General features: G+C 39.3%; 1 protein-coding gene across 1 annotated transcript in view; it reads left to right on the plus strand.

Annotated features, from left to right (window-relative positions):
• The window catches only part of MOXD1 (monooxygenase, DBH-like 1), a 151,348-nt gene that overhangs the window by 90,523 nt on the left and 35,368 nt on the right, over window positions 1–25,457 (plus strand). Inside the window, exons 4-8 of the mRNA XM_006885022.1 lie at window positions 17,957–18,136; window positions 18,584–18,686; window positions 19,743–19,909; window positions 21,374–21,565; window positions 23,148–23,207. Of these exons, the coding sequence (XP_006885084.1) occupies window positions 17,957–18,136; window positions 18,584–18,686; window positions 19,743–19,909; window positions 21,374–21,565; window positions 23,148–23,207 (702 nt within the window). The remainder of the gene's footprint in view (window positions 1–17,956; window positions 18,137–18,583; window positions 18,687–19,742; window positions 19,910–21,373; window positions 21,566–23,147; window positions 23,208–25,457) is intronic.

Genomic DNA, 25,457 nt, shown 5'->3' on the forward strand with positions numbered 1-25,457 from the left:
TTGGGTTGTTTCCAAGTCAATCAAGCACATTTTTGTTTTATATGAATGCTCTGTCTGAAGCTTTATTTTAAGTAAATATCTTGTTCTGGCGGTTTATGATGTTTCAAGAGATTTAACTTCATCTTGCAGCTTGGCCATTTATGTGGTCAGGCTGCTTTGATCACAGCGGAGAAATGGCATCTCAATGGCTCTCCTCCGAACTAATTTTTTTTCACATCCAGGAGAGAGAGGACTTTTGTGCAAAACATCATTTTTAAATCCTGGAATTCTGTTAATTGAGGCCCATACCAATGGTGAGATAGATAGATGAAGGTATCCCATTCAAAGGAGGTGCAAATGATTCTTAACCAAATGGTCTGGCTAAGAAGTTCATTGTCAGAGTGGGAAGATCACATGGGGAATCAATCGGAAGGCAATCAAAAATTCTTTTTCTCCTGACGTGACTTGCCAACCATTTTAGAGCATGAACCATGTGAGGTGATCAGATTTGTGTTTTATGTTTGGTTCCATTTTGTTTCCTTCTTTATCTGTTAACAAAGTCATGTAGTAAATAGACAGGTGTTGCTTTTGTTTTATGAGACGCAGTAAATGAAATTTCAGGAGCTCTGACAGAGTTGTCTGTAGAGTGATGTCAGAGACTGCCCCTCTGTGATGTCGTGAATACACCAGCAGCTCTTAGGGCAGGTGTGGGCAACCTTCCACAGCGTCATTTGCAGCCTCCACAAATCCATGGGCAGGCCTGCTCTAGTTGGTTCTGAGTTGATGGGAATGAGTTTGAGTTTTCAGTTGGTGATAGATGCAGTTACTCAGCTGCCAACCAGAAGGTTAGAGGCTTGAGCCTACCCCATGTCTCTTACTTGAATCCACCCAGAAACCGGCCACTGGGAAAATTATAACCCAGAAAACTACAGAGCAGCTACACTTTGTCACACAGAGTCACTATACCTGACAACAATAAATATACTTTAAGAATATGTTGTTATTATGTGCTCTTGATTTGTTTTTAGTTGCTTATGAGTTCATAGTGACCCTATGTACAACAGCTCTGAACCCTGCTCTAATCTAAGCCAATCTTATAATTTCTGACACACATACACCCTCACCCTAGTCACTGAATCAATTAATCTCATTCAGGGTCTTCCTCTCTTGCATGATGTTTCTGCCAAGGACTAGTCTCTCCTTACAACATGACTAAAGTTTATATGACGTAGCTTCTGAATCCTTACCTCCAAGGAGCAACTTGATTTCATCCTCTCCATGACAAATTTGTTTGTTCTCCTAGCAGTCCATGGTATATTCAATTCTCTTTTCCAGCACAACAACTCAAAGGCTTCAATTCTCCTTTGATCATCCCTAGTCATTGTCCAGCTTTCTGATGCATAAACTTCTGATGTAATTGCAAAGACTGTGGCCCGGTCAGGTACACTTTAGTCTCCAGACTGATATTGTTGCTCTTCAGTACTCTGGAGTGGTTCCTGACAGCCGACTTTCCCAGTACAATTCATCTTTTGATTTCTTGGCTGCTGGTGCCAAGAGTGTTGATTGTGGAGCCAAGCAAACTGAAGCTGTTAACAATCTCAATCTCTTCACCCTCTATCATGATGCTGCCAATCAACCTAGTGGTGAGAATCTTTATTTTCTTTTATTTTTTTTAATTATTATTTTGTGTATGTGTGTGTACTGTCAAATCGGATCTGACTGGTACAGGAGGAGATTGTCCCTCCTTCTCCAGCAGAGCATCTGGTGGATGAGAATCTTTATTTTCTTGATGTTGAACTTCAATTCACATTTAAGGCTATAGTCCTTGATCTTCTGCAGCAAACACTTCAAGTGCTCCTCAGTTTCAGCAAGTAAGGCTGTGTTGTCTGCATAATGGAGAAATATACAATTGGGAAATTAGCTTATTCTGATTTATCTTCTATCAGATTAAGAAAATTACCTTCTCGTGTGAGAAGAAATGATTTGTGTGGACATAGCACACTCACACTTGATCCTACCAGGAAATGAACTAAATCACCTGACCTCCGTATCAATATTCCTTGCTGGCCATATGTTGCTGTTGCTTCTTTGTGTACTGTAGAGTCAGTACTGACCCGTAGCTGACCCTCCAGCAGATTTACAGAGGCATTTAATCGCATGGGAGAAGAGTGTCCATCCTTCTCCCATGAAGCAGCAGGTGGCCTCAAACTGCATGCCTTCACAATAGCTGGCCTAATATATGTTGATTTGAAATTTGTTAATGTAGCTAATTGGTCTTTGATTTTTGAAATCGTCTACTGAAGGGAGCTCTGGCAGCCTAGTAGTAAGAGGGTGCACTGCAATCCCAAAGGCATGCTGTACGAATCCACTAACTGAAAGAAAGGTGGGAAGTCTCCACTCATGTGATTTTTCTGCTTCTGAAAACCTGCTGGAAGGTCAGCTATGAGGCAGTTTCAACTCGATGGCACACAAAAGCAACAGTCTACTGAAAATATCTATGCTAACACACAGTCAAAAAGCTAACCTACATGTCATGAATAATCTATTAAAAAGAAAAAGAACAACATATACATATGCTAAGCATGCTATATTCCAAAGTTTTGTGAAATATAATTTTACTTTGAATGTTTAAATTTATATTCTTCATATGTTTGACAGAAAGTTTAATTAACATTCCCAAATAAGTTATTTTAAACCACAATGCATCTCTTTCTTAAGAGAACTTGCATATTCAAGTGAAATAGCTTTAATGGTGTGTATCTATGTGGAACTTCAGGAATTAGGAAGCAAATGTAAAAAATGTTTTTGGTTGGTTTGTTTGTGTGTTTGTTTGTTTGTTTTGTATCAACTAAAAAACCCTCCAAACCCATTGCTATCAGTCTTATTATAACTGGTAACAGCCTTGTTGGATGGAGTCAACTGGCCCTGCCCTAACGGGTTTCAAAGGCTGTAGTCTTTACAGAAACAGTTTTCCACATCTTTCTCCCACAGAAAAAATATTGAGTTTGAACTCCCAATTCTGGTTAAAGCTACTTTGCCATCAGAGCTTCTTTTGTTGTTGGTGGTGGTTTTTAAAATCAATTGCTTTTGATAAATTCCAGCTTCTCAGAACCATCTTTGAATTTCTGAGGCTGTAAATCTTTATAGGAGGAGATGATCTCTTTTTCTCTTGAAGAAAACCCTTTGGTTAGCAGCCCAATACATTACTGCTGTGTCCTCAGGGATCCATTTATGTTGTTAGATGCCATGAAGTCAAGTATGATTCATAGTGACTCCATGAACAACGTATTTGAACCCTGTGCTATCCTGCAACATCCTCACCATCTCTGATACCCTCAAGCCCATTGCTGCAGCTCCTGTGTCAATACACAGTGAGGGTCTTCTTCTCCTACACTGTACTGTCCCTCGACCTATCCAAGCCTGATGTCCTCTCCTAGCAACCAAAGTATGTGATACAAAGCTTCATCGTCTTTGCCTCTGAGGAGGTCTCTGGCTTCCCCTTCTTGGAGACGTATCTGTTTGTTCTTTTGGCAGCTCTTGGGATTCAAATGGGATCATGTGAAACTATTTGTATTGACAGGAGTTCTTTTCCTGTCCTGTGATTTTAAAGAGGATTTACTGAAGACATTTTCTTCATTAATTTCCATCTACTCTCTGCTACTGAGTAGGTTCTGATTCATAACAAGTAGGCTGTAAAATCTTTATGAGAGGAGACCACCTTTACTGGAAAAGCGAGTGGATTCATGCTGCCAAACTTTAAGTTAACCCCTCAATACGTTATGCACTGTGCCACTAGGGCTTCTTACTCAAATCCAGTGACAGAGAGTAAATGAACTGACAGAATAACAAAAGTAAAGTTATTCTATGTGGCAACATTCCTAAGAAAATGTTTTTAAAATGTAATTTCTGGTAACACATATAGAAATTCACATATGCATTTGTAAATGATGAGATTGTTGTTTATTTATCAAGACTTTTGGTTCGACATAAAAGGAGCTAAATTTGAACTAGCTTAGGAAAAGAGAAATACATAATGAATGAAAAATATAGGCAGAATAAATACCACAGGATGACAGAGATGAGGCTGATTTCAGAGATGCACCACACACTCAAGACTGTGCCACGTTACCTTGTTATCTCTCTGTGGCTTAATTTCATCTCATTGTCTGCTGATATCTTCGATGTGCTGAAGAACAATCATCCAGAGAGCTGCTGACTCTTATAAAGACCAGCTTCTTGGGGTACTCTTCAGAGGGAGGGATGGTGAATCTTTGTCTCATATACTTTGGACATGTTGTCAGGAGGTCCAGTCCTTGGAAAAAGACATCATGTTGGGAAGGATGGAGGGTCAGGCAAAGAGAAAGACCCTCAACAAAATGGATTGAGACAGTGATTATAACAATGGGCTTGAGTACATCAGAGATAGTGAGGGCAAATTGTGACTGTCTCAGGACAGGGCAAGGTTGAGGTAGACTGTTCATGGGGTCTCTTTGAGTTGTAGTCGACTGGCGCATAACAACAATAACAGCAATAACAACAGAAGGATTGACAGTTTTTCTTAATCTGAAAAAAAATCTCCCAAGAAAAATCTTTTGGTTCTTCTTGACTTGGTTATTCATCTCCAAGCAATTGTGTTGGCCAGTCATAAGAACATGTGAGAAGAGGACAGCTCTTATGAGAACCAGGCTTGCAGTTGTTGTCAATGTGTGCTGTGCAGTGGGTCCTGACTCAGTGACCCTGTAGATGGGATAGAACTGACCTTACAGATCAGATCACTAGGCCTTTTCTCTTACGGAGCTGCTGGTGGTCTCACACTGTGGACTTCTTAGATAACAGCCAAGCTCTTAAGTTATTGTACCACCAGGGCTGCCGGAGAAGAGGAGAGGATTCTTTTCCAGATGTTTCCTCTTTTCTTCTCTTCTCGTCATCTCTGTCTCACCTGGCCTCATGTTGCCACCAGAGTTTGTGGTTTAGCTGCCTCGAAACCACAGCTTTTCATCTTTTCCTCCAAACTCTCATCCTTTTCAGAGTGGACTGCCTGTGGGACAAAGATTCCATTTTCCAGCTCAATCTAGTTGCCTTTCATACATGGATAATTATCATGCAGACAAGAAAAAAAAAGTTCCCTCTTAGGGAGGAGGTAGAAGAGTGAGAGAGGGAGATGGGACAGTCACCCCCTTTCCCGATTTAGTTAGGTGATCAGATCTGCATCATCAATAATCCCCACATAAACAGCTAGCTGGGGCTGAAATGTCCCCTGTGAAGGAAGCATCACTGGCTGAGCCAGCTGACCTTCTGATCACCTTTGTCAGAGACCATTTACGAGATTTACCTGGACAGCAGTCTGTACCTGGATGCGTAGGTACAGCAGAGTGCCAACACAAGAACAGACAGGAAAGTGGGGATGGGGAATTACAAAATTTCACCTCATTACACATTCCACCCATCACTGCTGCCTTTTGTTTTAGATTTTAATTTATTCCATTGAAAGTTGTTTTTGGAGAGCTGTGTTCTGCTCATGTTTCAACAAGCAAGGGGCCATGTCTTGAAAGGGTAGACTTGGAAAACTAGGCATAGGAAAATTGCTAGCAAGAGCTCTAATATCCTTCTTATTGCTCTCACACAGAGCTCAGTATATACAGAAAAACCAAGAAGGGCCTTTCTCCCCCACTTTTAACCAAAATAAATAAATAAAAACTAAACCAAGATGCCCATCGAGTTAACTCTAAGTAATGAAACCTTTTAATCTCAATTATATGAGAGGAAAACATGTATACTTTAAATAAGTCCGAGTCATAAACAGTTCCAGGGACAATAATAACCTCAGTATAAATTTACAAATCTATAAATTATGAACTACCAGTTTAGAGGACACACCACTCTCTCCAGGGAACTTATCTTCCTGTGACAGCACCATGCTGCAAACGGAAGAGAAGAGGCATTAAGTCACAAGCAGTTGTCCTGGAGCAGAAGCTCAAGGCAAAGGACTTTTCCCCAGAACCATCTGCGATAGGAACCCTTCCCTAATATTAGTAATGGCAATTTGGACTTAGAGACTCATAAACTCAAGAGAGACTGGCTACAGCATAAGACACTGGCAGCAGCATGAGGCATTAGGCATCATGGAAGCACAGAAGGCTTGAGACCTAATCCATCTCATATCAAGGGCTGGATAGGGGAGGGAGGTGTTGGATAGGAAAGGCAGGAATGGAAGGGGATGCTGGTGGAGCCAGGAAAGGGATGGCAAGGGTGGAGAGCAACACTGAATCTATTGGTAGCTTCCATAATTTGGAAATGTCCTTCATCTGCTCCTTTCTGTAAAATGCTTTACTGTCAGATACTGTTCTAAATCTGATCATTCAAGTTAAGACAGACAAGGGGAAGGATTGGCTATCCATGAAATAACAGGCTTTCTAAAACCCTATACAACATAACACTTACAGTAGACTAGCAAATATGGAAACTGAGGCTGAGTCCTCAAATACGGAAACACAAAAGAGGAGGAAGTTGTAAGCAGACACTAGTCATTGAAGCATGGAATGTAAAAAGCTTGAAGGTAGGAAAATTGGACATTCTTAAGAAAGAATTTGTTGTTGTTGTTGTTGATTGCTGTTGAGTTGAACATGACTTCTAGTGACACTATGAACATAAGACCTGACGCCTTCGTATACTTATTGTCATTTCTCTAAGTTCATAGAGTTTCCAGAGGCATGTTGTTTATGAAGTGGATGCCACTCCTGCTTCTCAAAGAAAGAAATGGCACACATAAATATTGACATACTAGGTATTGGTGAAATGAGATGGCTTGGCATGGGACATTTTTAATCACATTATCATATGATCTACTATGCTGGAGATGAAAAGGTGAGGGAAAATAGGGTTGCTTTTTTAATTAAAAAAGTCATTTCTAGATACATCTTGAAACACAATGTTGTAAGTGACAGAATAATATCCATATGCATACAAGGAAGTCCAGGGAGTACCACTATCATTCAAATACATGCACTAACAACCAGACCCCAAAAGAAGGAACTAGATTTCTACCAACTTTTGCAGTCGGAAATTGATTGAACATGCAATCAAGATCCATTAATAATAATAATAATGGGTGACTGGAGTGCAGAAGTTGGGAACAGGGAAGAAGGATCAGTAGTTGGAAAATAAGGACTTGGTGACAGAAATGAGGCTGGAGATAGAATGATAGAATTCTGTACTATCCGTGATTTATTTATTGCAAATATTTTTTATAAAAAACATAAATACACACCATACACATGGATTTCAGCTGGAGGTATGCATAGGAATCAGATAGATTACATCTGTGGTAAGAATCGCTGGAGAAGCTCAATATCTACTGTGAAAACAAGGCCAGTTAGTTGCTTATTGTGGAACAGACCACTCATTTGCAAGTTCAAGCTGAAGCTAAAGAAGGTTAAATCAAATCCGTAGAACTGTGAGTCCTTGCAGAAGGACATCATGCTTGGGAGGGTGAAGGAACAGCACAAGAGAGAAAAGCCCTCAATGAGAAGGATTGATTCAGTGACTAGGGTATTAGGGGTAGATGTGTCAGAGACAGTAAGGTTGGCTCAGGATAGAGCAGGGTTCACAGCTGTTGCATGCGATTCGATGGCACATAACAAAAACAACATGGAAAAAAAAGTGAAGGATTTAACCAAAAGATATGTTTCTCTTTATAAGCATTATATTTTAGATAATTTGCCATTTTAAATCTACAAAATAATGTAGATCTTAAGTTTATCGATTCTCAATGGCTACGAAGAGAAGTACTTTTAAACCAAGTCTATTTTCACAGAGTCTACTATGCCATCCTTGGGAGAAAGATGGCCAGTCTTTCACCATTAGGATGTAGCCTGGAAACTCAATGAGAGGTCATAACAGACTATGAGTCATAACAGACTCAGTGGTAGTGAGTTTGAGTGTAACAAACCAAAAGGTAGATACTTAGAAATTCCTTAAAAAATTTTTCTTCTTCCAAGGATAATTGCAACCCCCAGAAATTCTCTTGTTTTGGTTTGGTTTAGTTTGGGAGTGTGTGTGTGTGTGTGTGTGTGTGTGTTAACTTCATGTTCTGAGTCAGTTTCTTGGCTCTATAGTTTAAGCATTAGAGTGGATGGTACAAATTCTTTTCATCTTTGCTGACAACTGAAAGGTTGGAGGTTCGGGATCATGCAGAGGGACTTTTGAAGAAGCGCCTGGTGATTTATCTCTGAAAAGTCAGCCTTGGCAAACTCTTTGAAGCAAAGTTCTACTCTAATTTACATGAGGCTTCTATAATTGGGATTGACTTGACAGTTATTGGTTAACTTCCATAAAATAATACCAAATTTAGGATTTTTGCCTCACTTTATTCCTTTGAAGCATTTTTAGAGTATCAACATAGGCTCCCAAAGCTTAGATTTTTCGGTCATACTGTAATCCTTTGCCTCAACCTGCAACTCTAGCTTTGCCCTTATGTAGCTACAGAGGAATGGAAATCTTTTTTTCTCTCTCACTGTAGTAACAGATTTACTGACTGAGAGTTAATTGGAAAGTATGCATGGATGCGCAGAGGTCTAGAGGCACTTCATAAACAGGAAAAGAATGCAGAGTACAATGAAGACTGACATGCAGAAGTCAATATGTGAATTTTGAGGTCTGTCTTGAATAGTTGGGGAGCCAGGTAGCACAGTGGTTAATTACTCAGCAATTAACAACAACAACAACAAAACTCAAAACAAAAAACAACCACCACCCACCCCCACCACCAACTTGGTGGTTCATACTCAATGTAGATAGATGTAAATGCTGCTCCTGTAAAAAAAAAAAAGTTATTGTCAGGTGTTACTGAGTCATTTCTGACTCCTCTGGCCCTGCATACAATAGGATTAAATGCTATCCGATCCTGTACTACTGTCACAATAATATCTATGTTTGAGACCTTTAATATGGAAGCCTTCTCTTCTCTTTTTCATATGTGTTTTGATTTCCACACCATTACTTTCCATTGAGACTAAATAACAATTCACATCTCCCAAGCCTAACCTCTATCGTGTATGCAGGTGGATATATCATATAAGCCTAACATCTGTCTAGTCTGCAACTCATCTGATGTGCAGTGATTCTATGACAGTTTGATATGCTGTGTTGTTGTTAGTTGCCGTCGGTTGAGTCAACTACAGATCATAGAGACCCTATGTACATAGATCTGAACCTTTCCCTAGCCTGTACTGTCTCATCACTTGAGCCCATTGTTACAGTCACTGTCTTAACTATGTTGCTGAGGTTCTTCCTTTCTTTCGCTGACCCTTCACCTTTCCATGTATGATGCCCTTCTGCAAGGACCACAGCCTCCTAACAACATGCCTAAAATATATGAGACTAAGCTTCACCTTCCTTATCTTTAAGGAGCTCCCTGGTTGTTCTTTCTCTAAAACCTGTTGTTTGGGCTCTTGGCAGTCGATGGGATACCCAGTACTCTTCTCCAATACCACATCTCAAAGGCATCACTTCTGTAATCCTTAGTCATTGTCCAACTTTCAGATGTATGACAAGTAATTGAGAAGATCTTGGCTTAAATCAGATGGGGCTTAAACTTTAAACTGGTATAATTGCTCCTTAACAGCTCAGAGAGGTCATTTAACAGCAGATTTACCCAATGAAATGCATCTTTTCATTTCTTAACTACTGGTGTCAAGGGTGTTAATTGTGGATCAAAGCAAGAGGAAATTGTTGTTAACTTCAATCTTCCACCTATCAAAATGTTACCTGTTGGCTTAGTGGTGAAAATGTTTGTGTTTTTGATGTTGAAACTCAATTAAAAAATAAAATAAATAAAATAAAAAAAGTTGTAGACTTTGATGTTTGAAGCATTATTGTTGCTGTTATGCAACATTGAGTCAAGTACAACTTATAGCAGCGACCCTATGAATAATAGACCTGAACTTTATTCTATGACATCCTCATCATCTCGGAAATACTTGAGCGCCATTGCTGCAGTCACCTTGTCAGTCTATTTTGTTAGGAGTCTTCCTATACTTTGCTGACCCTCCATCATGATGTCCCTTTCCAAGGAATAACAACATCTCCAACGTGTGAGAGACAGAGCTGCATCATGTTTGTCTCCTAGGAGGACACTGGCTGGACCTTTACCAAGACATATCTGTTTATTCTTTTGGTAGTCCATGGGTTACTCAGTACTCTGTTCTGGCACCATAATGCAAAAGCATCAATTCTTCTGTTATCCTCATTCACTGGCTAGTTATGAGATACATAACAGGTGATTGAAAAGAGTGTAGAGTGAGGACACAGCCTTAAATAGATTTAATACTGTGTTTGTGTCATGGCTTGTAATTTGCATTACTTTGTATTTGTTTCTTCTATGATTACAAAGTGAGATTAAAGCAAAAGTAAATGTTACTCTAATCTCGGAAATCTCAGTTTGTATTTGTAAACTTTACTTTGATGTGTATTTCTTTCGTAATTTAAAAAATTGTCATGTTTTTGGAATGAGGAAATTTTAGCATTCAAATTTTGATTGTGTTAATAATTTTATGTTTATGAAGTAATTAAAATAAGGAATCTATTTAAATGCTATTTCTTACAGCTCTGGGTCAATGCTAGCTCAGACATATTTTAATAGAAAAATATGTAAGCCCAATATGTCTTTCCACACAATACTATGAGACAAAGAGGAAAAGACTTTGTTTCTGCCAACTTTTTGATCATTACTGAGTACATAAGAAAGAGTAATATTTAATGCTTGCACTGGAGGGACCCAACTCTAAGCTACAGAAGACTTATGGTCCTTAGTCTCCAGATGCTACCCAGCCTTTGTTGAGTTTAAGAAGAATATTATACATTGCAGAGTGGAGTATACTCGGGGTGGTGGAGTGGGGTGCGGTGTGGGGGGATTGTACACCAATGAAGGAATTTTTCTTTTCCTTTTGAGAGAGAAGAGTGAACTGGGGGTGGAGGTGGGCAGGGATAAAAGTGCAACAATGAATGAATGGAAATCCAAAATCTCTGTAAATATTCATTAAAATTAATTGTTAAAAAAGAAAAAAAGAATATTATAGCTCTTTAAAATATGACTTATATAATACTGGAATCGTCATGGAACTCGTAGTGGGGCAGTAGATGATGAGCATCATTGAGGCATTGAGAGAAGCGTGCTGGCATCCCTAGAACTTTGTTAGCATGGCAGCAGCTTAGGTAGTCTGAAGCATCTTGGGAAGTTCTCGTCCAGGTTGGTTACTGCGAGACAGTTAGTTACCTAATCCTGCAGGAATCAGAGGGCTCCCATTTCCGAGAACTTATCATGACTGTTCTTAGAAATATTCTTAGTGTCTCACTTAATTATTACTCATAATACTCCCCCCTAAAAAAATCCTGAAAAATAACAAAACCCTAATAAACTACTATTGAGTTGACTTCTATTCTGGAGATTCAACATGTGTCCGAACTTTGTTTCATAGGGTCTTCACTGACTGATGTTCTGGAAATAGATCCTAAACCTTTTTTCCCGAAGAGCCTATGAGTGGACTGCAACCACTAACTTTTCAGTTAGTAACTGAGCATGTTAATCATTTGTATCACTCAGGCATTCCACGTTGTTGGTATAGTTGTTCTTGCTGTTCTTGGATGACATCAGTTGACAATGACTCATAGCAACACTATGAGCAACAGATCTAAACCTTGCTCTGTCCTGTTCTATCCTCATGATCTCAGATATGCTCAAGACCATTCACCTTGTCATCTATGTTGTTGAGGGTCTTCCTCTTTCTCTGTCACTCCCCCTTTCCCAGAATGATGTCTTTGTTCTAAGGTCTGGTCCCTCCTGACAACATACCCAAAGTACGTGAGATAAAGATATATCAACCTTACCTCTAATGTGCAACCTCGCTGGACTTCTTAAAACCTACTAGTTTGTTCTTCTGGCAATTCATGAGATATTTAGTATTTTTCTCCAACACCATACTTCAACGACGTCAATCTACCCCACATCAGTGACTCCTTAACTCAGCAATTCTCTTTACATATAATTTCTTGGTACTTCTGTTTCTTTCTCTTTTCTCATGCCACACATCCTTTCCAATTTGTCAAGGACTTAGCATCTTCTGAGCCTTCTCATCCTCCTCTCCAATGGTCAGTTCTTCAATTTATGTACAGAGAAATGTGTTGTTTTATGAGTGCATTTTTTTTCCTTAGGAAATCCTCATTTTTCTAGGCCATACACTCCATCTATAATCTGAAAGGCCGATTATAATGTAATTCCCCTGGAAGCCTTTACCAGGATTCAGGGAAGATATTGTTGTTTTCCCTTCCTTTAGGGAGAAGGACATTGCAACACCCTGCTTTGCCCCTTTCCTGCAGGAGACTTGAAATAGTGTGGCAATGAGTGTAAGAACCCCCCAGGCATAGACTCTCTAGTCTGAATCTATTCCTTGGTGGCACTGCTTTATGGAGATTCTTGCTAGCATCTTCCCAAATCACCTCTTAGAATTGTCTCTTTGATAGTGTGACCCTTATTAATCACAGTTGTTAGAATTTTCCTTATTGAAACCTTTCAGTCCTCTCTCTCACTGGTAGTAACTTCCAAGATTTGTCTGTGTGTATGGCCATGGGACTGAAGACACCAACATGCCCTCCTTTGGAATTATAGTATAGGCTGATTTCTCACAATGGCTCTCCTAATTCATTGCTTTAACTTTAATTGGCTGGGTGTAGTAATGCTAATGATGTGAATAAACTGAATAGTGTCTTTTGGGGGAAACAAGCAAACAAGATGTATAGACCAATGATGGGATTGGTTAGTGTAACCATCCTGGCAAGCTTAAATTGCACTGGTTTAGAGACAGAATATGGGAATCTTGCTAACAGCAAGAAACAAGAATCAGAGAGTCCTAGTCATGTCCATTTGAACCAGAAGTTGCTCCCTTCAGATTAGGACGTAGACAAGAGGAGCAGCAACAGTGGCGAGCCAGAGACCAATAGGAGACAGAGCTGACCCAGGGCTGCTGTCCTATAGAGTCAGAGCCAGTGCCAGGGGTCTTCACCCTTAGCTTACCAGAGAACTAGGGGGAAAGCTGTAATTTTCAGGACTAAGAAAGCTTTGTAACACTGACCCAATGTCAAGAGGCTTGAAGTAAAAAGGCCCGAGAAATTATAACCTGTCAACTTCCCTAATAAACCCCATAATCATGAGTCCTCTGAGTTCTTTGTGGCCATTGCAGTAGGTTAGTGGACCCAGCAGAAGAACAGAAAGAGCTCTGGTAGGGACAGTTGGCATCAGAATTAGTGGCAGTGAGTGTGGGGAACGAACATCAGGGCATGTGTGACCTCCTATGGATCAGTTTTGGGAGTTGTTGGTGGAGATTGCTCCCTGATACGGATTGAGTAGAGGTAACATGTGGCTGTATACACACTGTCTGCACTCTTTTTACATACTAAAAATACAATTTTAGGTCGAACAGATTTGACTCCAATCCTGTTCTACCACTTTCTGTTGCACCCTGTCTCTATTGCATGAACTAAGTGTCTTGGGGTTTTTTACATATAAAACAGCAATAATGGCATAAACTTTGTTGTTGTTATGTGCTGTCGAGTCGCCAGCAACTCATAGCAACCCTATGGACAACAGCCCTAAACCCTGCTCTATCCTGTGCCAATCTCACTGTCTCTGACACACCTACCCCCATTACCCCAGTGACTGAGCCAATCCATCTCATCAAGGGTCTTCCTCTCCTGTGCTGTCCCTCCACCCTCCCAAGGATGACGCCCTTCTCCAAGGACTGGTCCCTCCTTGCAACATGTCCAGAGTACGTCAGATGGAGCTTCAGAATCCTTGCCTCCAAGGAACACCCTGGTTTAAGCCTCTCTAGGTCAAAGTTGTTCATTTTATTAGCAGTCTATGATATTTTTAACACTATTCTCCAACACCACAGCTCAAAGGCATCAATTCTCCTTCTATCATCCCTAGTCATTCTCCAGCTCTCTGATGCATAGAAAATAATTGCCTGTAGCAGGCGTACCTTAGTCCCCAGAGTGACATCATTGCTCTTCAGTGCTTTAGAATAGTAAAAATTAAATGAAATATGTAGCCTGTCTAACATAGTATCTGGGGAGTTGTGGTTGTTGTATACCATAGAGTTGCAATTGACCTGTAGCTGACCCTGCAGCACATTTTCAGAGGTAGTTAATTGCATGGGAGGAGATTACCCATCTTTCTTCTGTGGAGTAGATGGTAGATTAGAACCACATTCCTTCAGGATTGCAGCACAACTTCTTATAGCCAGGCCACCAGAGCTCCTAATCTGGAAAATTGTTGTTATGTGCCATTGAGTTGGAACTGACCCATAGCTGGCCCTCTAGTGGGTTTTCAGAGGCAGTAATTGCATGAGAGGTGATTGCCCATCCCTTTCCCACAGGGAAGCTGGTGGATTAGAACCGAATGCCTTGGGGTTTTCAGTACAGAGCCTTACCACTAGGCCACCAGAGCTGTCTGGTTGCTAAATAAAAGATAACTCATTTCTGTCCATTTAATTTTTACTCGCTAGCTTCATGTATGTAAAAGTAGAACTGTGCTTTTCAGAGTTTTCAGTGGTTAACTTTTCAGGAGTGGATTGACAGACCTTTGTTCCATGGTTTCTCTGTGTAGTTCATTATCTATCCTTTCTATTAGCCATTGAGTGAATTAACAGTTTACATAGAGAAAAAAAATTTGAAGAAAAGGTAGATACAGCTATATTTATTCCTAGAATACACTGGTAGTTTAACATCTGAATATTAATATACACTGGTAGTTTAACATCTGAATATTAAATTTCAGAAGCGTGGATTTTAAAAAAAATGTGTTTAAGAGATTCTTTTGCACAACATATTTGAAATAATTTAGATTCAGGTACCAGAGTGAGATGTTCAGTCTCCACCCTCTGGAACTGGCCTTTGCAATAGCCAGCTCTCATTTGCTGTACTCTCTTTGAGGGCCTGCCTTGTAGAGGTTAGTGCCACCTACATGTTCTGCCTGAACTAAACCTTTTACAATTTCCTGGGGCAATGCTCTGTATACTTTGGAGCACTGAGTTACCAAATAAGTGAGATCCCACAGGTAACCCATGACTACCTGTGAAACCTGGATCCCAGCAGAGATTCTGGGCTATCCATCTGTACACTCATCATTTATTGTGCAACCGCATTTGAACATTAATGATGACACTTTCAAAATAAAGTAGAAAACAGATTCTGCCTTCCGGGCTCACGACCTTTCAGAGACAGAACAAGTACAAACAAAACCATGTGCTGTGTCATGTTAGTGAATGTGATGTTAAAAAGGTACATGTGGGCTGGGTGTGGTGTGACTCTGTGTGAGAAAATAGCAGAGTAAACGGATCAACGTGGGCTCCCTGGCTGCCCGTTCATACCGGTATATCCTGCATTATCTCCTTTTGACCACTGTGATTTCATGTTTGTTTTTGGGGTTTTTTTTTAATGAATAAATGCAATATAGAAAGTCCTGGGACTGTACAGTGGAAAACACTTTTTAGACTGTGTCTACAGGAGAGAGGACAACGAAGGTTTCAAAGTGCCATGCCTACATTTACATGGTTGGACCAAACTCCAAAGTGTTAATCCAGGAGTTATAATGCAACTCAAGGTAGAAATTTAGGAGACTATCAGGGCTTCTTAATCAAATGAACAGAAGGTTCAAAGAACCAACAGATGCTTAGTTAGAGCTCAGTTAGGATAAGTACATGGCTCTCATGTACACTGGATATAAAGATCTCAGACATTAGAGGATCTCCGGTAGCATTTGTTATGTGTTGTTCCTCCAACTAAAAGGTCTGTGGTTCAGTGGTTTGAATCCACCACTGGGTCTGTGGTTGTTGTTGCTGTTGATTGCTTTCGAGTTGAGTATGACGCATGGCGACCCTATGAATAAAAGGCCTGATGCCCCTCTACAACTGTTGACATTTATCAGAGTTCATAGAGTTTCTGGAAGCATGTCGTTTAGGAAGTGGATGCCACTCCTGCTTCCAAACGTGTCATAGTATGTTGTTGTTGTTGTTATGTGCCATTGAATCGCCTGCTATTCATAGCGACCTTATGTATAGCAGCTCTGAACCCTTCCCTGTCCTGAGCCAGTCTCACTAATTCTGACACACCAACCCCCATTGTCTCATGGTCTGTGGCAGAAAGATGAATAATCTTTTTCTATAAAGATTTACAGCCTCAGACATCTGATGGCGGATCATTATGAGTCAGAAGTGACTTTGAGGCAGTACCTAGAAGGGGGATATTGGAAGATCCTTGGATAGTGCAGAAGATGTGTGCTTGACTATCAGTTAATAGGTTATGGGTTTGAATTTCCCCAGCAGCGCTGTGGAAGAAAGGCTTGGTGACCTACTTCTGTATAGATTACATTTGAGAGAACCTGAAGAGCATCTCTACTCTGTTAACATGACTCTGGATCAACTGAATTTTGATGGGTTTGGTTTTTTTGGTTTAAGATGCTATTAAGTGCTCTTTAGTTGGTTATTTATAGCAACCTTATAAACAGCTTTGTCTGGTCTTGAGCCCTCCTCATAATCTCTGCCATACTCAAGGCCAATGCTTGCAGTCACTGTGTTGATCTATCGTGTTGAAGGTCTTTCTCTCTTTTACTGAACATCTTCTTTCCCCAGCATGATATCCTCTTCCAAGGACTGACGTCTCCTGCTGACATTCCCAAAGTATGTGAGATGAAATTTCATCACCCTTGTCTTAAGGAATAACCTAATCGTACTTCCTCCAAGACAGATTTCTTTGTTCTTTTCACAGGATATTAGAATAATAAGATGTGCTTACCTATTTTCAATTGGTTTCTAGGTTCCGGAACTTGGGTGGTGAATTGTTAAGAAGGGGAGTTGGCAGGACAATAGAAGGGACATATTCACATGGATCATGCTTTTAATGCCAGGACTGAATTCACAGTCCATGCTATTTTAACTGCTTTTGGTTTGCCTCTCCTGACTGAAGTGTAACAGATTATTTTTGTATAAATGTTGTTAAATGTAAAAAAAAATTATTATGGTTTTTATTTTAAAATATCTTTCAACATCTCATAGTAAAATTGTTCCTGGAACTCAATCTTGATCATTAAAATATTTGTAATTGAGCTATCCTTTGAGCTTAGCCTTATCTTCAACACAAAGTATATATAAAAATGAAACAAGACATACTATCCCCTTTGGTTGATCTTAGTAAAGATGACAACATCGTGAGGAGGAGGAGAGGGAGACCAAGAGAGGGAATGCTGCAAGAGAGGTCTCAAAACTCATGGCTGACGAGTTGGAAACACCTCACATCTGACCCTTCTGCAGACTTTTGGAGGCTGAAAATCTTAGAATATGGGAGGAGATTTCTTGTATTCCTCCCTTGGAGCCAGAGGTAGATTCAAATTGCCAGAGAAGTGCTGCCTTTGGGTTGACAGTGAGACTCCCTAGATTCTTTGCCACGAGAGCTTCTTATAGGAAGAGAACAGTCACCATTGTAAACTGTTGTAGAAGGAATGGGTAAAGGAAACAAGTATCTTTTAAAAATAGATTAGTGAAGCCCTGTGATTCTTGCAGTAAATGGTTGCCTTTGTCTTCAGCACAGTCACTATCTTCTTCACCATCTTCATTGTTACCACCTACGAAAAATAATACTTTTGCATAATGGTGGTCATAGCTCAATGGTGATTAATTTTATAAAACATAATGAATGGGAATGATTATATGAAACAGTGTGAACAAGGATAGTGTGAAACATAATGTATATGAGTTTTGTAAGCAAATCAATATAAAATAAAAATAAATAAGTAAAAATTGAATATCCCTTTAAATACGACCTGGACAACTGGTAAAAGATAACAAGTCTTTGATAATCATGCCCTCCAGTTTCACACTCGTTGTAGGATGGTTTACTTATCACAGCTCTGCTCTCTGTTGTGCTTGTATAGGTCGAACCGGTGATACAGAGAGGTCACGAGAGTCTGGTCCATCACATCCTGCTCTACCAGTGCAGTAGCAACTTCAACGACAGTGTCCTGGACTACGGCCACGAGTGCTACCACCCCAACATGCCCGACGCCTTCCTCACCTGCGAGACTGTTATTTTTGCGTGGGCCATTGGTGGAGAGGTGAGGCTGGTGATTATTGACATGTAGCATAACTGGTTATCCATACAGCCCTGGAACAAACGTGATTTGAATACAGGTCGTCACCAGCTTATGGTCCAACAACTCTTGTCGTTTCTTTCTGATACAAGTCAAACACACCTTTATATTTTATTATTTTTTTCAGCTTTCAATGTTATTTTTTTTATGATCAGTATTTTTCTAAATTCAGGTTTTATCTTTGAGTGTTGGAACCATTGCATGTAAACTTAAACTTAAAGGTATATTTTAATGCATATGTATGCATAGAAATAGTTGTTTCATAAATATGTATTGCTTTCATTTATTTTATCAGTTATAAATTGATGGAATTCCAGAACATTGGAATATCTGTGAGAGCTGGGTTTTGAATGGAGTGGAATTCTGAAGGGTTTAAATTGTACACTGACTCACGTCACTCTCTACACCTAGGGCTTTTCCTATCCACCTCATGTTGGTTTATCCCTTGGTACTCCGTTAGACCCTCATTATGTGCTCCTGGAGGTCCATTATGACAATCCTACATATAAGGAGGGTGAGTATACTTTATCTATGCTTCAAAGATGTTTTGTAGCACTTTTATCAACAGAGTTTAAACAAATTCAAGTGCCCAGTGATGGACTTTTCCCCCCCTGTGTATGTGGAAGTTTGTGAGATGTATAATATGAAATAAGAAATAGTAATTATAACCTCACAACAAACAATATCACAACATTGTCAAGTCAAAAGTGATTGTAGGTGATCCTACAGTAGGTTTTCAGAGGCTGTAAATCACACAGGAGGAGAGTTGTTGGTGGATTTGAACCTTCTGCCTTTTGGTTGGTAGTACAACTGCTTAACCGCTAGGCCACCAGAGCTTCCTAATAACTATGAAGGATTTGGTACTTAACAAAGTGACAGAAGATCAGTTTAAGCTTATTAGTTTAACAAAGATGAAAAATCAAAGTGAAGGCAAAATGCCATTCTGGTAGTCATCGATAGGTAAGTCAGAACCACCGGTAGATACAGTTTTATTTCCATTTACGTAGTAGATAATGAAGTGTTAAACCTTCTTTATTATAGCATACGTGACAGTACGGAGTGTGTTTTACTCTCAGTTTCACAAAGCGTAATATAGTGCTAAAAACAGTAGAGTCTTAATAGTTGTCTATTAAATAGTTGTTTTAAGTCTATATAAGAGAAATACTATAAAGTGTACAAAAAAGTAAGTTAAGTACTATTACTAAGTAATAGTACTTTTATTTCATGAACAGATAGTTTTCAGATCAAAGACCTTTTGCCTTTAAGTACAAAATATTAAACATAACCTCAGAACAATGTAAAACAAAACTTTTATTGAGTTATTCCACCATTGTAATAAATGGTTTTAGAATTTTCCTTCTATCATCTAAGATACTGTCAGCCAGACAGCACATCTTTCCCCCAAGGTATGCTGTTTGAGTCCAAGGTGGTTGCGAATAATATGCGTGCAAATGCTTTTCTCCTTCATTCCTGATTGAATTCCTTTTTGTTGTGAGATTTCAATGAAACTAATTTCATCTGAATGTGGACAATTTAAGAACTCAATTTTAATTAGGTGTTCTTATTGCAGGATTAATGGATAATTCAGGATTGAGATTCTTTCATACAACTGATATCAGGAAATATGATGCTGGGGTGATTGAGGCTGGCCTCTGGGTGAGCCTTTTCCACACCATCCCACCTGGCATGCCTGAGTTCCGGTCCGAGGGTCACTGCACGCTGGAGTGCCTGGAAGAGGTAGGTGGCCGCGGAGTCTGTGAATTACTGCTCAACACCAAAGTGAGGGTCTTAGAAAAGGGTGGTTTCTAAAAAAGACAAAAAAAGGTGGTTTCTTATGAAAAAACGTCATGCTTATTAATTATCAATCCTTTTCCAATCAGCATAGTGCCAAATGGTTGAAATTTTAGCAGAAAATTCCTTTACCTTTTTAAATTTGAAGGCTACAGTTGTGTAATGTGGAATTAATTCCCACCTTTAGCCATCCCCCCAGGGTGGATTTGAACTGCTCAGAATATTCCTGGGCTGTCTTCTTTGCAGGAGTACTTTGCTTGGTCTCTTCTGTGGAGCTGGTGGGTCAGAACCCTCCACTCAGTTAGTATCTTATTGTCTAACCATTATGCCACCAAGAAGAAGTGATATTCTGAAGATAATAGCTTCTAAGGTGTTTTTCTTCTGTTTCCCCCCTCACTGATTTATTTCTTATTGGACACCTTATTTTTTAAGAGTTCCATGTTTGTGTTGCTGCTTTTTCTTTTTTCTAATTTTCCTTTCATTCATTTTATCATATCCCCCCCCCCTTTGGTTCTGTTTTACCATTTCTTTCCCTTTAACCAAAGAGCAAGAATAACTAATAACAAGGAAAAAATAAGAGAAAACCATAAACAAATGTTTAACAGTAAGTGCTTATATTTGTAGCTTTCCCTACATAATATAGTGCAATAATGGTTTGTATTCTTTATATTCTTTATGGAATACATTATCCTGTGCCTGCTGGCAATGACAGAATGATGAGTTAGAAACATAGTGTTCTTCTGAGTTGTTCAGGACTCAGTATGCTATGGTTCAAATTACCTAAACATTATTTTCTAGCTGTAGGACCAGGGACAATTCATTTCCTTCTGTTGACTCTTCTGTTTCTCATCTGCAAAGGTGGGTTCTCACTTTTTCTTTTGTCCCTGTAAGAGTTGGATTTCCAGATTAATAACATACAGGAATCCTTTTGCCAGAAATGTTGACTACCCTTTTCCCTTCTAAAGGAGTCCTGGTGCTGTGGTGCATGAACTGCTAACCAAAAGGTTGACAATTCCAATCCACTGGGTGCTCTGCGGGAGAAAGATGGGTAGTCCCTTCCCACAGGTTTTATAGCTTGGAAGCCCAAAGGAAAGCAGCTGGAGTCAGAGCTAACTTGATAAGAGGGGGTCCTACCTTCCAAAAGAAGGAAAAAGAACAATAACTTTTAGGAGGTGCTCACTGTGGACCATTAATTCCCTTTCTTTTCTCCTGGAAACATTGCGTCAGACTGTGTTGTTAGGAATGTCAGGGACAAGCCAAATCCTAAGTGTTGTTTGGCAGCCCAGGCATCTGTTTACTCCAGTTTCTCTAGCTGTTCCTCTTAGTTGTCCCTCCAAATACCTCAGACACAGACTGTCTGAACACGCCTTTGTTTGGGCTAATCAGGTCCCCCCTCGGTGCCCCCCGCAGGCTCTGGAAGCCGAGAAGCCCAGTGGAATCCATGTGTTTGCTGTTCTCCTCCACGCTCACCTGGCGGGCAGAGGAATCAGGCTGCGTCACTTTCGGAAAGGGGAGGAGATGAAATTACTCGCATACGACGAGGATTTTGACTTCAATTTCCAGGAGTTTCAGTATCTGAAGGAAGAGCGGACAATCTTGCCAGTATGAACGGGTTTTTATTTTGTTCTTTTTCACTGAAAGTTGTAAAAGTCAGGAGACCTGTATCGGTTGAGCTTCCTGCTGGTGAAATCAATGGCTCATCCATCCACAGACTTCACGCCACCCACAACCCTGGTGGAATGTGTTTGATCCCTTTCCCACAATTGAAACTCATTTATCTTAGGGTTGCCAGGGGCAGCTCAACTTGTTGATTTAAAAAATGAACTGAGGTCCTGAGGCACTAAATGCTAATTGTTCCCTGATTCGCGTTTCCTGTTAAGAATGCTTTGGGCTGCAGCTGTGGTAATGGTACAATCCCATGGCTCCTTCTGCCCCTTAGTTTCATTTCAGTAAAAAATGAGTATAAGGATAATTATTTCATTTGATAAAGGTATTCATTCAGACTTAGCTAATAACACTGTGCTGGATGAGCCAACTTGCAGAACTAATTAGGCTCGTGGTGGAAGGATAGAAAAGAACCTAGGACTTGTAATAATGACATTTTTAAAAACAAATGTTTGAGTCTCTGTATTAGTATATGGTTTGCAATGTTAATCATATAATTTCGTACCCCCAAAAGTATAACAGTAACAAAATTAGAGTAATAGTAACACCTTTTCTGTTGATGCAGAGCACAGGGGTTTGCAAGTAGGAGGAACTGTCAGAGAGCAGACAGTATAATACAGTATTGAGCAGGTAATAAAAGTAAATGAAGGTTAGGAAAAGAGGAGGGTCGTCCTGGTTTTTCAATTATTAGTTCTGAACTCCTTGGCTCTGGGTCTGTGTTCTTTTCAAAAATTCTTTAACACACACTGGGTATGGAAAGAAAATTCTTTAAGATGCTTAATGGCTATACTCTCATTGATATCTGGTGGCTGTCTAGCGACCTTTATTATATTATCTGAGATCTTCCTAGCCTTTATTCCACATGTAAGGTGTAGGTGTGTTAAGGCACTGGCCTTGGGGCTGAGAGATAAACAGGAAGTACAAGTAGTAGAGAAACTAGAGAACAGGGTGGCTATGGCTGGTCCAGGGGGAGCCTCCTGACAAGGAGGCTTATGGGGAGCCATAAACACGTGATTATTTTCTACTTATGCTACAGTATTTATCAGTTGGAAGGCAGTAGGACTTCAAATTGCTATCAATTAGCCTCAAAATCTTATTTTAAGGGGGGAAAGGCATGACTCAAAGCCTTCAGATTAGTACAAGTGAAGAGATAAACACTCTAGCTGGTAGCTATGGTCGATCTTTATTAAGTGCTTATGAAAAAGCATGTGTTATGTAATTCTCACAACAGAGGTGCAAAATATGTGCTACGTTCACTATTTTTAGAAGAACAAATCATACTCATGTGGCTCAGGCAGCTAGTAAGTGGCAGTGGCAGATCTGAATGGAGAGAACCTGGTTTGTTAGTTGGCTTATTACCCCAGTGATACTAGAATGAAATGCATCAAAAGCCTCTTCTGGATCAAATTAGTTGGTGCATCCGTTTCCACAGCAAATAATTGCTATGGGTCTACAAATGTATTAGTTAAAATGAAACAGCACAAAACTTCCATCAAAACCTTCACTTTTTATGTTTTAGGGAGATAACCTAATTACTGAGTGTCGTTACAACACCAAAGACAGATCTCGTATGACTTGGGTAAGAACCTTTTATTTTATTATTATTATTGCTACTATTATTATGTCATTCTGAAAATGGAGGAATAAACTTTGCTTTTAGAAAATTAAAAAAAAAGTAAATCAGGATTGTTGTTGTTGTTGTAGTCAAGTGCCATCGAGTCACAGATGACTGATAGAGACCCTATGAATGAAAGACCTGAACACTTGTATAACTTGCATCATTTCTCCAAGTTCATAGAGTTTCCAGAGGCAAGCCATTTCGGAAGTGGATGCCACTCCTGTTTCCAAGCTTATTTTTAATTGGGGAGCTCTACCAAACATTATCCACGTGGGTAACCATTATCACATTTGACATAGCAGTGTCACAGTGTTTAACATCACAGCAACCATGAGTTACCTCTTTCCTGCAAAAGACCAGTGCTATTACCATTTAGAAATAAAAGTCCTGAAAGTCTTGAGCATGAAATATTATGAACGTGAAGTCAGAGTTAATTTAACTTTTTATCAGCCTTGATATTAACCATTGATATTATGTAGAAGGTACAGAAATACTAGTAATGTGCATGGGGTAAATTGTTGATTCTTTCATTAAAAATAATCATTTGTCTCTTACTTTTCTCTCCAAATATTATTAGTCAAAGACTGTGGCCATTAAATTAATATCTCTTTGACTCTGGCCTTAGTCAAATTAATAAAAAAGGGAAGAATATTTATTTCATGATCTTGAAGCCATGCAATACAAAGAATAAGCTTGTTCTAACAGCTTCAATGGAGAATTCTACCACAAAGTAAAGAATAAAGTATACCTCATCTAATATTTCCAGGATATCCAATAAAGAGGGAACCCTCCTACCAACTAATTTTAGAGCTGATATAATCTAACACTAAACTTTGATAAGGAAGATATGAGAGAGGACAATAATGTGAATAGAAATCTCTTTTAGACAAAAAGATTATATGAAAATGTAATTTTAGAAACAATGTAGGCTTATCTAAGAAATGAAAAATTAGTTTAAATTTGAAAAAACATGAATGGTGGTCTATACTAAATTATTAAAGAAAAAAGTTTTTTTTCAATAATAGCAGAAAAGATATTCATAAAATTTAAGTTATTCATAGAGTGTGGGGGAAAGCATCATTTTACAAACCAGGAATAGACGGAAATTTCATTAACCAGATAAAGGCTAACAGCAAAAATATCTATAGAAAATATAACTTATTGAGCTGTTCAAAGCATTTCTATACAATATGTAAGAAGACATGAATATATATTAAGACTGATTCAACATTTGATTATAGATCAACATTGATAAAGATTCAACATTTTGCTGGAAAAGAAAAAAAACCTGGAACATAGTATTATAAAGGAAGAATCAAGAATATCATCAATGATTTCTTATTGTTATATGCCATTGAGTTAGAACTGCCTTAGAACTGACCTTCTGATGGGTTTTCAGGAGGTGTAAATCTCACAAGAGGAGATTGCCTGTCTTTCTCGTGCAGAGCAGCTAGTGAATATGAACTCCTAGCAAAATTAGTAATATATAAAATGAGTTGCATCTTATGGCTCAGACAACAGTCTGCAAGAAAATGGAATGTAACATCATAGTTACATGGAAATAAAATTTAGCATATGAAAGTTTAACAGTGTCCTGTTTAAAGTTTAACAGCAAGTAATAAATGTTGAAGAGGATGTGGTGAGACAGGAACTTTATTATGTTTTTGGTGGGATTGTAAAATGGTACAACCAATCTGGAAGGCAGTTTGGTACTTCCTCAAAAAGGTGAACATTCAAATTCCATATGATCCAGCTATTCCACTGCTTGGAATATACCCAAAGAAAATGAGAACTGAGGCTCACACAGAAACGTGCACACCAGTGTTCATAGAAGCATTATCCAGCATTATTCACCATTACTAGAATATGGAAACAGCCCAGATGTCCAACCACAAACAAATTGTGAAGCGGTGGTATATTCATACAATGGAAGTTCTATGCAGCACACAGGAGCAATCATTTTGTAAATTTCTACCTAACTTGGGAGCAATTGGAGAACATTATGCTGAGTGAACCAACTCAATCTCACAAGGACAAATACTGTATAAAGCCATTATTGTAGAATAAATATGAGGATCCAAGGCAGGTGGGAAGGAGGAAATAGAGACATGGGGGGTGGGGTAGGATGTTAATCATAGGGTTACACAATTAAATGGATGGGTTGTTGTTGTTATTGTTGTTATGTGCCATCAAGTCGTTTGCGACTCATAG

Source organism: Elephantulus edwardii, unplaced genomic scaffold, assembly GCF_000299155.1.
Source record: "Elephantulus edwardii isolate Elephantulus edwardi_28Jun2011 unplaced genomic scaffold, EleEdw1.0 scaffold00039, whole genome shotgun sequence".
NCBI classification, from domain to species: Eukaryota; Metazoa; Chordata; class Mammalia; order Macroscelidea; family Macroscelididae; genus Elephantulus; species Elephantulus edwardii.